Here is a 16,352-nt window from a genome sequence, read left to right on the forward strand (position 1 = left end):
ACAGCGAGGTAGAGGCAGCTAACAGTGAAGGAGTGCAGAATCCCAGTGCTCACCAGCGTGGCCAGCGGCCAGGTGACAATCACAGACATAATTTCCCAAGGGAAGAAAAACAAGAATGAGTGGGAGACCAGAACGTGAGGTCATGAAATTTAAAGTAATCAAACTTAAGAGCAAGAACAATTCAACCCAAATGTCAAGAGAAGCGAAGCAAAAAATGGAAGAAAATGATATATTTTAAAAGCCATGGTATAAAACAAGTAGGGGTGGATGTCCCGTGGCCTGGCTGGGCCCCCATGGCCCGGCCCACCTCCTTCCCTTCGCACCCGTGCCAGTCTTCCTTCATTCACCACTTCACTTATGTACTGGAGAGTTGATCTCTTCCCTTTATTCACGTCTTCTCCTCTAGCTAGAATGCAGTCCCAGTGAGGGCGAGGATTTCTGTCTTGCTTCCCCTGCACCCGGAACGGAGGCTGGCGCACACAGTGCAGTCAATATCAGGCACTGGATGAATGGAGGGGGTGTGCTGGGGCCTCTGGGAAAGAAAGCCACACCTTCAGCCTGTCTCCCCTCTGGACGGCAGCCCAGAGGCAGCAGCCTTTAGCCAACGTGATGGAAGCCCACGTCAGGCTGCAGCTGGTACCAGGGAAAGCCGAGTGGAAAAAGGAAAGAGACCAGGACCCCAAAGACTCAAACCTAAAGCCCTGTTTACCCCCAAAGCCCCCAGTTATGTGAGCCAATAAATGCCCTATAGTCGAAGCCGCACTGACTATAAGCATTCCCACTGATAATCTAGATTTTGAAATTTTAAAAGGTGGTTTTAGAAAACCATAGTTAAAGAGAGGGTGTACAAAAAGACAAAAATTAGAGAGAGATAAGAGAAATTAAAAGCATCACTTGGTATAAGTAAATAAAAATCCATAAGACTGTCATAGTTCATATATATATCCTTATAAAATCTAGCCCAAGGAACTATTCATGTAATACAGAGGTCTTAATACTCCAACAGATAATAAGAGGTTTAAAGTAGCTGTGGAGACTTGACTTCCGGTGATAAACACAGGACACAGCACGCAGACCATGTGTTGTGGAATTAGATACCTGAAACTGTATAATTTTGTTAACCAGTATCATCCCTATTAATTCAATAAAAAGGAAAATATTTTACCATTAAATAATCTTGTTCAAAAACAATTAAAATAAAGTACATGTGGTTTACACAGTTACAGGAAAGCCTGTATAGGAAGGAGATGGAATCACAATTCTCTTCCACAGAAGGAAGTGTTCACAAAATGCAGAAGCACCTCCAGCGCTTCTCAAGCTTCACGTGCATGAAAATCAACCAGAGCTTGTTAGCAACAGGCTTCCTGGGCTGACACAGAGTCCAAGGCGAAGGCCAGGGCCAGGGCCGGGGCCAGGGCCAGAGCCATGGTCCAAGACTCTGTGTTTCAACAAGTTCTCGATAGACATGCTGCTGACCCCTGGACCACACTTGGTGTGGAACCGAACATCGTGTGAAATGCAGAACTCCCCTCGAGTAAAGATGAGGTGACCTGGAAAAGGGGCCACATGCTCTGGGGCAGGAAGGGGCCAGGTGCTGGCCCACGAGGGTTCTGTAGGGCTGCCAGCCACGCCTGGAGGCCTTCTTTGCCACCAGGGACGAACACCCCTTGTGGAGCCAAGCCTGAGTCCCACAGACGCAAGGAGGGTGTGTCACCACGGGGCCCTTCTTACAAAGGACCTGGCACTGCATCTGGAACCCCGGCACCCTAGGCCAAGGTATAAGTGTCCGTACAGGCAGGGATTATGTAAACATCTGGAAACATTTAGAGCATGCTGTGGGCCATGGGGTGAGAGATGGCCTGTGATGGCAGTGCCACTCTGGGTATCACTGCGGCCAGAGGACCCAGTGAGGTGATAACAGCACTTCTCTGGTGTCACCCCCACACTCACATTTCTCAACTTCATTTTGTGAGATATGGAATTCCTCCAAATTCATCGTTTAATACCAACCATGTTTTGTTTTGTTTGTTTGTTTGTGACAGAGACAGAGAAAGGGACAGATAGGGACCGACAGACAGGAAGGGAGAGAGACGAGAAGCATCAGTTCTTCATTGTGGCACCTTAGTTGTTTATTGATTGCTTTCTCATATGTGCCTTGACTGGGGAGCTATAGCAGATCGAGTGACCCCTTGCTCAAGCCAGTGACCTTGGGCTCAAGCCAGCGACCTTGGGCTCAAGTTGGTGACCCCGCACTCAAACCAGATGAGCCAGCACTCAAGCTGGCAACCTCGGGGTTTCAAACCTGGGTCCTCCACATCCCAGTCTGATGCTCTATCCACTATGCCACTGCCTGGTCAGACAACCATTATTATTTTTAAAAATACAAATATCGCTAGGATGGATGTAAGGGTGTCAGTTTGCCCTTCCTTCACTTGTCTTTAGGGGCGTCTTCTGGCCAGCCACCCCCCATCCAGCCTGCTCAGCTGTGTGAGGGGACCCCAGGGTTGGGGCTTTGAGAAAGCCAAGGAATGAAAGGCAGTTCTCAAGATCACATCAGAGCTGAGCAATTCTGACAGGAAAACTGTCATTTCTTATTAAATTTGCTAGCTCCAAAAAAGCTCTTTGTGCTTAGAATTCTAAGAAAATAATTAAAGAATAGATCTTCCCTGTAAAACAACGGCCCACTGTCATGTTCACAAAAGGGATATTCCATGATCGTGGCAAACTGTGGGTTGGAGGGGTGTCTTCCCTACATGACCAGCACAGACTCGTGTGGGGCAAGCATACCAGCTCAGACCTACAAGAGCAGACGGGTTGGGAACCGGGCGTGGGGTGGTGGGTAGGTTGGCGACAAAGTTCACAGAGGAACAGAGGGAGGTTCCTGACGAAGGCTCTGGTGGAAATAGTGACAAAGATCATGATTTTCTAAAGGCACAGAATTGCTTCAGCTTGTGAGCCTTTAATTTTTCAGAAGAGAGCCCAGGTATACATGGCGTGCTCCAACTTTATATGTAAGTAATTTTAAAAACAGAATTGACATTGCAAATGGTTGCAAAGAAGAGCTGGGACACTGCTGCGACCAACTCTGAAATCGAGGCAAAGTTCATTGTTTAAAAATGTAGGTTTAACTTTTAATAAAGGTATTACTTGTTCACACTAAAAAGGGAGAGTGTGAAAAAAAAGAATAGAAACATTAATGAAGTAGTTAAGCCACTAAGGGCGAGGCTACTGCTATGGGCAGACCCAAGCCCGGCTCCTGCTCTCGCGTTGCCTGCTTGCTCTCCAGCCTTGTGTGCGTTACTCACGGGGAGCTCAAGTCCTAACAAAGTGGCTCCGGAGCACCCTACTGACGGACGCACAGGGGGGAAAGAACGCTTTAGTAAACGTTCTCCTTGAGTCATAACAAAATCAAAAGTCTCAGTGTATACAAAACTGTATTTTATGTTATAGAAGTAATTCATACCTGTGATTTTTAAAAAATCAAAGAGAAATAACCCAATTTTAAAATAGGCAACTGACCCCTCACCAAAGTAAACATACAGATGGCAAATAGCATATGAAAAGATGCCCCACGCCAGCTGTCATTATGGAACTTCAAATTAAAGCAAGACACCACTGTACAAGGTAACACTATACCAGGGGTCAGGAACCTATGGCTTGCAAGCCAGATGTGGCTCTTTTGATGGCTGCATCTGGCTCACAGACAAATCTTTAATAAAAAAAATAATAACGTTAAAAATATAAAACATTCTCATGTATTACAATCCATTCATTTCCTACCGCTCATGTTCATGGTTGCGGGTGGCTGGAGCCAATCACAGCTGTCCTCCAGGACAACACCAAATTTTTATTGAATTATGCATAACGTACATGGGTCATTGTATGGCTCTCATGGAATCACATTTTAAAATATGTGGCGTTCATGGCTCTCTCAGCCAAAAAGTTTCCCGACCCCTGCACTATAGTATCAGAATGGCAAAAATTCACATCACTGACAACATAAGTGCAGGCAAGGATGTGAAGTAACAGGAACTCTCATTCATGCTGGTAGCAATGCAAAATGGTACAGCCACCTTAGAAGCCAGCTTGGCCATTTTTTACAAACTAAATACTCTTGTCATATGACCCAAAATTGTGCTCCTTACTATTTACCTGAACGCATTGGAAACTTACATCCATATAAAAACCTGCACACTAATGTTTATAGTGGTTTTGTTCATAATTGCCAAAATCTGGAAGTAAGCAAAATGTCCTTCAGTAGGTGATTGATGAATAAACTATTGTACATCCAGAGAATGAAATATTATTTATTCAGCACAAAAAGAAATTAGCTGTAAAACCATAAAAAGATATGGAGAAACTTTAAAATGTATATTCCTAAGTGAAACAAGCCTATCTGCAAAGACTACACAACAAACCATTGCAACTGGCCAACATTCTGGAAGAGGCACAACTGTGGAGGCCGTGGGAACGTCAGTGGTCGTCAGAGGTAGTGGGAAAGGGGGGGGGGAGAAGGTGGAGCACTGAGGAGTTTTAGAACTGACTCTGTATGATACTATAATGATGGAAACATTTGTCAAAACCCATAGAATGTATAACAGAAAGAGTGAACCCTAACGCAAGCTGGACTTTGATTGACAGTGATGAGTCATTGTAAATTAATCGATGGTGACAAATGGTGTGACTCTGATGTGGGATGTTAATTGTGTGTGGAGGTGGAGAAGGGTTTGCAGCAATCCTTGGACTTTCTGTTCAATTCTGATGTGAACCTAAAACTGTCTAAAAAATAGTCTATTAGTGAAAATAATCAAACATAACTGATAAAGTAAAAAGTTAAGTCATGTCTACACTCCAGCCTTCTCGTCCTGCTCCCCAGAAGTATGTCAAGTTAATAAAGTCCTGAGTACCTGTCTAGAACTTCTAACATATGCAAGAAAAAAGTAGATATGATGGCCCCATGGTATGTTCCATCCCCATCCTTTTAACTGAATGAACTGAGTTTTCAGTGGGCACATGCTCGACCTGCTACTGACATGTCGCCCAGCCTCCCTTGCAGCTAGGTAGCACCATGCAACCGATTTTCTGACCACAGACTATGAACAGAAGTGATGTAAGTTCCATAAGAGGAAAGAACTTCCCTCCGCTTCTCTTACCATGCTTTGCTGTGGGCTGAAATGTGGCTCTGGTGCTCTGAGCCTGCTCACAGTAGGCGGCGGAAGAGAGCCCACTCTGGCAGTGGGCTAAAACTACTGTGTGCCATCGCCCCTCTGACAGTCTGCTGCTGCTAGGGATCCCATCTCCAAGGAATGTTTTTAAATGTATAGAGTAAAATCAACAAACTACATTGAAATATAATTATCAAAATACTTTTTAATGTGAGTTTTAGTAATATCTGTGGGGTTTTTTTTATTAATGCATTGAGTAACAAATCCTGGTTGAGAACATATACTAATATTTTCAAGTAGGGTGAGCACACATATTTTGAGATATCTGCAACAACTGTAATGTGATATGAAAATATCCATGCTTTCTATTGGTTACAAAATCATGGTTTTGCTAATACTTCTGCGGCTTGTTGCCTCCATTCACAATGGAAGGACACACTAAATTTCAATTAGAGATTAGGACAATTAAAATATATTTTTCTTCCCATCTAAATTCACAGACACCCCCCACACACACACACTCTTTATGCAGGTGTTAGGTGAATACTCTATGAGATGGAGGAGCAGCAAGAGGAAGGACCTGGGTCCCTGGACAATGTCATGGGGGGAAAATGCTACTCTCCTTAGACTACCAGGTCAAGTCCGGACTGCTGTGTGATCAAGGCAGACTTCCGTCTGGCTCAAATCCCTGTTACAACACCTGTACACTAACACAGTGTGAGGGGCTATAGACTGGCTCCAGTAGCTAGCTGCCTTAGCCCCTGTTCCAGCTCTGCCACTTTCTGCTGTGTGCATTCTGGACTCCTTACTTAACCTCTCTGAGTCTCGGTTTCCTTGCCTGTGAAACAGGGATGATAATAATGGTACCTAGATAACAGGTCACTGTGAATATTGCTACACGAAAAATGATTAAGAAGGAGCTTGAAACACTATAAACAGTTTATAAATGTAAGCTGTCATTATCATTACTACCATGACTATGACTGTTTGACTCCTTGCTTAGGACACCATCCTAGACATCATTCCATATAGGATATACAGATATATACAGATCCGTTTTTAGTCCTTCAGAACTGCCCAGTAAGATACTAAATACACACGCCAAAACTCATTTAATCAGTCCCTAACTATAAAGTGATCATCTAGGATGTATCTCAAAGTTTCACTAAAAAGGCTGACGTAATAACTATAGAGAAAGCTCTCTGAATCTACTTCACCAATCCCTTTGTTGTAACAAAGACTTTGTTGAGGTTTAATTTACATACAATAAAATGCACTCATTTTAAATGCACAGTTTGATGAGTTCTATATTTTGTAAGAATAAGCCCTAGCTGGGTAGCTCAGTTGGTACAGCATCATCTGATACACCAAGGTTGTAAGTTCGATCTCCAGTCAGGGCACATCCAAGAGACAACAAATAAATGCATAAGTGGAAAAACGAATTGATGTTTCTCTCTCTCTCCCTTTCTATCGCTCAAAAAGTAAATTTAATTTTTTTAAATATTTTGAAAGAATAAGAAAGCACTGAAAAGTTAAAATTAAAGAAAATTCAAGGTATTGATTATATTGCTATAAGAGATATACTTTTTTTTTTTTTTAAGTAAGAGGAGGAGAGATAGAAAAACAGACTCCCGCATGCACCCTGACCGAGATCCACCAGGCAACCCTTGTCTGTAGCCAATGCTCAAATCAACTGAGCTATCCTCAGAACCTGATGCTTGGACCAACCAAGCCACTGGCTGTGAGAGGGGAAGAGAGAGAGGAGGGGGAGAGGGTGGGAAGAGAAGCAGATGGTTGCTTCTCATGTGTGCCCTGACTGGGAATTGAACATGGGACTTCTGCATGCTGGACCGATGTTCTATCCACTGAGACAACAGGCCAGGGCCAAGATATATAGTTGTTGTTCACTTTCTATTGATAGGTGGTCCTGTCCTAATACAGAGCTGTGGGGAGTAGTTCATTTGCCCATTTATCCAGCAATACCCCCAGATTTGTGTCTAGCAGTATACCCCTCCCCTATTCAACCCCTGAACTTTGGAAACAGACCTAGGTGATGTCAATCAGCAGCCTCTGACCCAGTGATGAGCTCAAGGACAGCACAGAACCCAATCTGAGCCAATGAGATGCATACTGACTTCTTTGTTGTAGCTCCCTTTTTAAAACTTTTATTAAGTAAGAGGTGGGGCAGAGAGACAGCTTCACACCTGCACCCTAACCAGGCAGTGCTCTGTCCATATGGGGTCATTACTCTGCTGCTCAGCAACCAAGCTACAAACGAGCCATTTTAGTGCCTGAGGTAAGGCCATGGAGCCATCCTCAGCACCCAGGGCCAACTCGCTAGAACCAACCATGGCTGCAGGAGGGGAAGAGAGAATGAGAAAGAGAGAGAGAAAGGGAGGGGGGATGGAAAAACAGACGGTCCCTTCTCCTGCATGCCCTGACCAGGCATCAAACCTGGGACTTCCACACACCAGGCTGATGCTCTATCACTGAGCCAACGGGCCTGGGCCTTGTTGCAGCTCCTAAAAAGAGGCAAACCCACCGCTCTTTTCCTGTTGGACTTGGAGTGACAAAAGGTCTAACGCTACCGCACCCAACCTGCAACCGCTGAGGAAGCACCAGTCTGGGCAGGGGTCACCATGGAAAAGACAAAACAAGCAGGGCCAGCTTTCTGATTAACCAGCACGGCCCTGGAATTCTTACTTCCTCTGCACCCTAATGCCTCCAGTTACTTAAGCCAGTTTGACGGATTTCTACCACTTGTCAGCAGAAGAATCCTAGACAATATTCAAGCTTGGTGAAGAAAAATTGCAAAATTTAGGCAATGCAAGGAAGAAAAATTAAAAATCATGCATGATGCTTGCACTAGCACCCGGGGGCAACCACTGACCCTCTCCAGGGCCATAGGGCAGGTTCCCTGGGCAGCAGCCTCACACGGTGATCTGGATTAGGGTGAGCTCTTGGGACCCTCCACACTTGCAGGGAGTGAGAGAAGCAGGGGAAGCAGAGGAAGAAGTTGGGCTGTAAGCAGTGGCGTCATAACAAATGTCCAGCTATCCCTCCGGGAGCCGTGGCCCTGGGAAGACCCTGCTGAGTTGTTCCTCCTGAGGCAGGTGGCTGTTTGCCATTTCTACTGCCCCCTCAACACACACAGGCTCACCCTTGGGTGCAGGCTGCCATGGAAAGGGCCTTCTCATCAGTCCAGGGCAACCTCTTTCATGGGGACCCAACCTCAAGCTTCTGGGGCTCACATACCCTGCAGCTGGGAAACACCATTCTTCAGTCCTGAGCGGGACGGGCCTGGGTGGCAGCCAGCACCCATCACACCTGCACGCCTCCTTCTAGTCTGTGGGGTTCATGCATTTCTCTCCCTGTGGAGGTCTAGGTTATTTAAGGGGTGGAGAAGCAGACGGCTGCTTCTCCTGTGTGCCCTGACCAGGAATCAAACCTGGGACATCCACATGCCAGGCCAATGCTCTACCGCTGAGCCAACAGACCAGAGAAGTTGCATTTTAATTAAATTATGGTGGTTCATAAAACATTATATAGTATAAAAGAAAAATCTTAATTTTTTTCTTCTGTGTTCTAAAAATAAACTTCCCCATTGTGAAACATGACAAAGCTCCATCTTCACTCACAGTCTAGTCTGGCACTCAACGTTCTTCCTCCAGCTGGCTGACCCCTGCGCCCGGTGAGACCTGCTTAAGCACCGGGTCTCCATTGCTGTCACGCCCACCACGGGTGCAGGCTTACCTCCACGGGTTTATAAGATCTGGAAGGACTGCGACATGTCTGTGTGTTGCTCGCTGCTGTATTCTCAGAATTTAGCACAGAACCTATCACTGTATATTATCTAATATTTTATGTTTTCAATATTTATATTCAACTCTTCAACTACTTGGAAATTTGTTTTTCTGTAGATTATCAAAAAAAATTTTTTAGCCTGACCGAGCGGTGGCACAGTGGATAGAGCGTCGGACTGGGATGCAGAGGACCCAGGTTCGAGACCCTGAGATCGCGAGCTTGAGCGAGGGCTCATCTGGTTTGAGCAAAAAAAGCCCACCAGCTTGAGCCCAAGGTCGCTGGCTCAAGCAAGGGGTTACTCGGTCTGCTGAAGGCCCGCGGTCAAGGCACATATGAGAAAGCAATCAATGAACAACTAAGGTGTTGCAACGTGCAATGGAAAACTAATGATTGATGCTTCTCATCTCTCTCCATTCCTGTCTGTCTGTCCCTGTCTATCCCTCTCTCTGACTCTCTCTCTCTGTCTCTGGGAAAAAAAAAAATTATCTTTGTTTTGTACCAGCATTTACAGGATAAACATTCCTTTTTCCACTGCTGTGACCGGAATTTTGTCATATATACATATCTAGATATACGTTTATACACACAGACACACACACACACACCTCTCTAAATTCTTACTATATCGGGCCCATGATGGGACTTTCTTGAGTTGCATTGTTGTGTCCATAGACTCTGTCAACACGGCATAACCTCTCAATATGACTCTGTCCCTAAATGTATTGATCAACCCCTCTGCCAATGAGACAATTTAGAAACTAAATCATTAAAATTAAAAAGGTAGGGAGCTCCTTGCCTCATTCTCCTTTTGTAACTTCACGCAGTCTTTTGGCCAAACGTGGGTCACTTACTTGAGCAGCCCGGCCCGATGGAAGACGTACAGATCCTGGTCCAGGGTGCAGTTGCTGAAGGGGACCAGCTTCACAAAGTTCTGGACAAGGACAAACTCAGGGGTGAGATGCGGCAGGGAAATGAGGCAGAAGTTCTTGTCCTAAAATGATTGGAGCAGGACACAAGGAAAGACCATCAGAAATCATGTATCACGGAACAAATTCCTGCTGTGAAGCACTCAGGAAGACAGGAGTGAGATGTGGAAAGCGGAGGGTGGTCAAATTAAACTTCCTTGTGATATGGGGAGTGATCACAGAAAGCTCCAGGGTTAAACAACTCCAAGGGTATGAAGAGAGTGGCTGAAACCTGAATAAATTAACCCTGGGAACCGGGACACAGGCCACATGGCTCTTTTGCAGAAGTAGATTTTTTTTTTTTTTTTAAAGAAGACTATTTTTATTTATTTATTTATTTTTTTACAGAGACAGAGAGAGAGTCAGAGAGAGGAATAGACAGGGACAGACAGACAGGAACGGAGAGAGATGAGAAACATCAATCATCAGTTTTTCGTTGCAACATCTTAGTTGTTCATTTGCTTTCTCATATGTGCCTTGACCATGGGCCTTTAGCAGACCGAGTGACCCCTTGCTCAAGCCAGTGAGTTTGGGTCCAAGCTGGCGAGCTCTGCTCAAACCAGATGAGCCTGCGCTCAAACTGGCGACCTCGGGGTCTTGAACCTGGGTCCTCCGTGTCCCAGTCCGACACTCTATCCACTGTGCCACTGCCTGGTCAGGTGCAGAAGTAGATTTTTAGTCGTAGGACACGTGCCCTTCCTCATTCACTTCCCACAGGGGAGTAAGGGAGGAAGTATGGTGTCACAGACAAGGTCCTGGGCCTACTAAAAGGCACTGTGAGACAAGAGGCTGGTGCTCCACGACTTTTCCGGTCTAAAATCCTGTGATTACACATGATCAAATGTCTGTGTATTCTATCATGACAGGATCCCATTTGGGTGACCAGATCTAAGGGCATATTTAACCTGGGCAGTGGCTTTAGTTAGCAGACACAGAATGATCCACATATCCTGAAGCTGCCACTGACCAGATCTGGCACTAATACCACAGCCACACTGGCCACTGAGCATTTGGAATGTGGCTAGTGAGACAAGGGAACTGAATTTTAAATTTTATTTCATTTTGATTAATTTAAAAATTGATACTGAATTCAATTATTGGAAAGGTTTTATGTATGTTTGGAACAACTTGGGAATATGAATCTACCTATTTAATTGTAAATTTTATAAAATCTAACTGCAGATCAAGTATTTTTGATGAAAACTTACTGCTTGTATTGAGATAGGTTGTAACAGGCATTGGATTTCAAAAACAGAAGTGCATAATACTAATAATTTTTCATACTGATGACATGTTGAAATGATTAAGTTTTAGACATATTTGGTTAAATAAAATATATTATTAAAAGTGAGCTCACCTGTGTCTGCTTATATTTTTTCCTGTGGCTGCTGGAACGTTCAGAATGAGGATGCATGCAGCTCAACGTCCCTGTCTGGGACCGTGCCACTCCAGCCACCCGGGCTCAGCACACCCCGGGCAACCCTCTGCCAGGCGCCTGCACAAATGCCCGCTCTTCCCTAAGCTAATTTGTCCCTTTGGGATCTCGCCTCCTCCTGAAGCCGGTGAAAGTATTACGTGTGCTAATCCAAAACCCTGAGGACATTTCTGCCACCCAAAGGAGTGAACCATTGTTGACCTAATCTTCCCTTTTTCTAGCAGAATAACACAGCTCCTTCTGGGGACTTTACAGCCAGGTTGCTGGCTATGCGGAGGGTGCCAAGACTCTGGGGGGCTTCCTCCAGGAGAAGGGGACCACAATGGCTTGGATCTGAAGGACTAAGGATAAAGTAATGGAAGTATTATGTTTCTGTCTCCCAATATCCCGAAATAAAATAGAATTAAAAAATAAGCATGTCTTCTACCTTTATAAATTCAGCATAGCTTTTGTAATGCTGAAGATCTGCCTTCACATGAACTTCAAAATGGAAATGAATTAAAACTTCATGAAATTAGTTTGGGGCATCTCTGAGGAAACTGACTTTGTAAATCCCATTTTGGGGTAATCTACATTGCTTTATAAGCTTTGAAAGGCCTTAAAATTTATTCAAAAATATATGATGGAGAACATTATTGCAAGTCTTCATTAGAGGGACAAAATGAGGAAATATTTATACAACCTATGATCACCTAGCTTTCAGGCATCATAATTAAACCACATTTGGTTTTTGCTTCAATATGAAGAATATCAAGGAAAAATAAAGCAGTAGATACTTTGCTTGTGATTAGCCAATTGAAGAAGTAGGGTTGTACACTTCACTGACAGAGAGGCTGGCCTGAGAAAGGTCTTTGTAAAAGTCCACTCTGTTCTTCTGTTTTCTTCCTTCCCTACTGTCTGAGAAAGGTCGGTTAGAATCTCCATCCCTTGGCAACAATGAAACAAAAATGGAAAAAGAGACCAGGACACCCTGCCATGGAGCGTCTTGTCTGCACTTGGATATTTGCCTGGGGAGCTCCTGGTCCTCCTATGCGTCAGACACTGAGGCAGGCGGGGCCAAGCAAAAAATCAACCACAAATACCCACTTTCCTCCCTCAGAAAAGCAATATAATGGTCTCAGAATTCTTTGAATGTAAGCTATAAAGTAATACAATAGTCTACTTCACTTCAGTGTAATTTCTGACATTTTCATGTACTTACCAGCATTCTATTAATGATTTAATTCCAAAACAAAAAACAAACAAACAAACAAGAAAACACTGATCATGTTATCTCTAAAGGAAATTATAAACTGAAAGAAAACTATTAAAACAGTATGACGGAAATATTATTTAAAAATGACAGTATTTTCTATTTTTAATAGTCCATGTCATGCTTGCCAGTTAACCCGTTCATCAGAGCACAGGAGCAACTGAAGCTCTACGCTCACGGCATTTTAAATGCCTGCGCAATGAATGTAGCATGTCACTTTCCTAGCTTACAAAACCAATCGTGCTACTCAAAATTCAGCATGTACTTACAGGAAAGAGACTGAAGACAAAATCCATAAAGTCCAATGACCTGCAAACAAAACAGGAAGCACTGTCACTGAGCTGAAGCAAATGTAGCACGGGGGTGGAGAGATTTACTGCTTTCCCTCACTTGGGAGGTGATGAGACAGCCATCAGAATGTGGGACTAGCTGAACATCAATCAGTTGCAGAAGTTATATGCTTCGGTCATCTGTAATAAAGTATTTTTCTAGAACAAAAGATACCACTATAGCAATTAATAATTTCTGCACTTTTAAAAAGCAAGGTAGTTATTCTGAGGATGAGATCCTCCCCCCCCCCACCCTTTTGTAAGAACTGGGGGCAGATGTGGGCATATTATAAGCTGCTCCGATCTTTTTCTCTTTTATGTGCACAAGATTTTCTGACCATCTGCGGATGTGTATTCACAGGCAAACCATAACGGGTCAACGAATTTCTGCTTGAAAATTCAAAAATCACATTCCAAGCACTATCATATCTAAATGCACAGGGGAAAATAAATATACACAAGAAACCTAGAAGGGTTTATAGATGTCTACAATATAATTAGGCTTTTCAGATGTCTACAATATAATTAAAATAAAACAGTTTCCCTTTTCAACTTTCTAGATGTCCAGAGAAACAGAAAACTTAAGAAGAAAAAAGTCTAAGTAAAACGTAGTTGTGAGGCTGGAGACTGGGAATGTGTTTAGATGTACCCTCTAAAAAGGATACATCCAGCAGTGCTCTTGGTCACCTAAAAGATATTCCAGAACCTTCCAAGCCTATCAAAATGGGCCAGGCTACTACTCTTCCAGATTGTTCTGTGGAAAAGTGAAGGAGCCAGTGGGCATCCCGAAGGGGGTACGGGATCTAGGCTGAGGTCGGGGTCCGCATCCAGACCACAAGGGTCAGCAAGCACTGAACCCAGGGTGTTCTGGAGCGGCAGGAAGTGGGGTGACTGAGTCGTCTGCATGGCACCATGACTCCTCCATCCAGCAGCCACCCTAGGTTGCTGTTCAGTGTCCCACTCAGCCCTCCCAGATGACCTTTGTGTGAGTTTCCAGCCCCAGGTTCCGCGGGGTGGGTGGAGTATGGGTCTAAGCCATCTACCCTGGCCCCAGCTGTCAGCTCCAGAATGAACACACAGCCCGATCAGGCACCATGAGGTTCTGGCTGAAAAGCTGGGCCCATACCAGACTGTCCTCCTCACACGCTCTGGGGCAGAGCCTGAGCCCATGTCTGCTGCGTTAGCCCCACACGGAGACACTGCTGAGAAGGGGCCAGCGGCAGGAACCAGAGCTGGGAGGCCAGGGAGAAGGTTCTCTGAGGCCTGAATCAAGCGCTATTGCAAATCAGCCCTGCTGCTGGACTTGTCCTTTGTTCTGTGAGGCAATTATCCCATTTATCCAAAGCCAGTTTGAGTTGGAGTTTCTGTTACTTGGCAATCCAAAAAAAAAACAAAAAAAAAAAAACCTCTAGATAAGCAGAAACCTAAATTCAAAGTTCCCCCAAAATAAAAACTTTAGAGAATGAGGAGCAGCACCTGGTTACATAAATGATCATTGATCAGATCCCCAATGGTTACACAGGTGAGCAGGCCCAGGGCAGCCCAGTGCTATGGGCCTTACCCACACTTTATGGACTGGAATCTCTAGGAATGGGGCCATGGAACCTATGCTTTTAAAAATGCTCCCCAGGCCTGACCAGGTAGTGGCACAGTGGATAGACAGTCTAACTGCGATGTGGAGGACTAGGTTCTAAACCCCAAGGTCACCAGCCTGAGCGCAAGCTCATTCGGCTTGAGTGCAGGCTCACCAGCTTGAGCGCAGGGTCACTGGCTTGAGTGTGGGATTGCAGACATGACCCCATGGTCACTGGCTTGAAGCCCAAGGTCACTAGCTTGAACCCAATGTCACTGGCTTGAGTAAGGGGTCACTCAGCCTGCTGTAGCCCCCTGGTCAAGACACATATGAGAAAGTACTCAATGAACAACTAAGATGCCCCAACGAAGAACGAATGTTTCTCATCTCTTCCTTCCTGTCTGTCTGTCCCTATCTTTCCCTCACTCTGCCACACTAAAATAAATAAATAAAAATTAAAATGCTTCCCAGGAGATTGGGATGTGTGGCCAGGCTTGGAAATCATCAGCTTTGCAAGGTCACAATGTTGAGCCACCAACACAGAAGAGGTAGTCACCATCACAGACAACTGGGGATGAGCACTTGCCTTGCTTCGTACTTCTCATCAATGCAAAACAGCTGAATACAAAAGGCCGCACTGGCCCCCCTGTAGATGGGGTGGAAGTTGGTGTCCGCAGGCAGGGAGACAGATGATGAGCTCACCCTGCTGACAGAGTAATCTGTATCATCTTCAGCGAACTCTTGACCAACATTTTCTAAGTCCTAGAGAAGGAGAGAGGAGAACCGAATGGGAATCCTATTCCTTTTCTGCAGTTTTACAGGTCAGTGGTTGAATCATCTCTTCGTTCCTCGAACAGATGTGACTGTCTCCCCTGATACAAATTATCCTGGGCCAGGCCTAGTTTTAATATGTTCTTTTTTTTTTTTTTTTTTTTTTGGATTTTTCTGAAGCTGGAAACGGGGAGAGACAGTCAGACAGACTCCCGCATGCTCCCGACCGGGATCCACCCAGCACGCCCACCAGGGGCGACGCTCTGCCCACCAGGGGGTGATGCTCTGCCCCTCCGGGGCATCGCTCTGCCGTGACCAGAGCCACTCTAGCGCCTGGGGCAGAGGCCAAGGAGTCATCCCCAGCGCCCGGGCCATCTTTGCTCCAATGGAGCCTTGGCTGCGGGAGGGGAAGAGAGAGACAGAGAGGAAGGAGGGGGTGGGGGTGGAGAAGCAAATGGGCGCTTCTCCTATGTGCCCTGGCCGGGAATCGAACCCGGGTCCCCCACACGCCAGGCCGACGCTCTACCGCTGAGCCAACCGGCCAGGGCCAATATGTTCTTAATAAGAAAGTATAGTTATAAAAGGACTAGAACAAGTCCTCACATGAAGGTCAGAGAAGCAAATGGTCTCAGCTGGCTTTTGCGATGGAGGGTCCTTTAATTGCATCACTGGGTAGAGGTCAGAGCATGGGAGTATCACATACTATTAATTCCAAAAGTGTTTGCACTGTGGTTTTGTGCTACAAGGATCTTTGGATCCGGAGACTGTTCAGGCGGGTTGGCGGTAAGGTCGAGTCTGGGAGGGCCAGTTGCTCATGGCCACTTGGAAACAGCACTGAGCCCTTCTGGTCTTACTTTGGGGGGATCTAAGAAGGTGTTACCTACCGCTCAGTCAGAGAACAATGACACCTTCTGAGATTCTTCTTGGAGTTCTTTGAAATCATACATGCATATGGTGAAAATTACAATACCACTGCTAAAAACTTACAAAGGGAATCAGGAGTCCTCTGTCCCCCCAAGTCCCTCTCCCCAGCACTTTTAACTTCTTGATTTCTTTTG

General features: G+C 45.2%; 1 protein-coding gene across 2 annotated transcripts in view; it reads right to left on the reverse strand.

Moving 5' to 3' along the window:
• Nucleotides 1-16,352, reverse strand: part of CFAP61 (cilia and flagella associated protein 61) — a 381,775-nt gene that overhangs the window by 231,940 nt on the left and 133,483 nt on the right. For both annotated transcript variants that reach the window (XM_066236726.1, XM_066236727.1), the window contains exons 12-14: nt 15,110-15,285; nt 12,891-12,930; nt 9,821-9,960 (exon numbers count right to left, since the gene is read on the reverse strand). In XM_066236726.1, the coding sequence (XP_066092823.1) occupies nt 9,821-9,960; nt 12,891-12,930; nt 15,110-15,285 (356 nt within the window). The remainder of the gene's footprint in view (nt 1-9,820; nt 9,961-12,890; nt 12,931-15,109; nt 15,286-16,352) is intronic.

The sequence above is a fragment of the Saccopteryx bilineata genome, chromosome 6, assembly GCF_036850765.1.
Source record: "Saccopteryx bilineata isolate mSacBil1 chromosome 6, mSacBil1_pri_phased_curated, whole genome shotgun sequence".
Lineage (NCBI taxonomy): Eukaryota > Metazoa > Chordata > Mammalia > Chiroptera > Emballonuridae > Saccopteryx > Saccopteryx bilineata.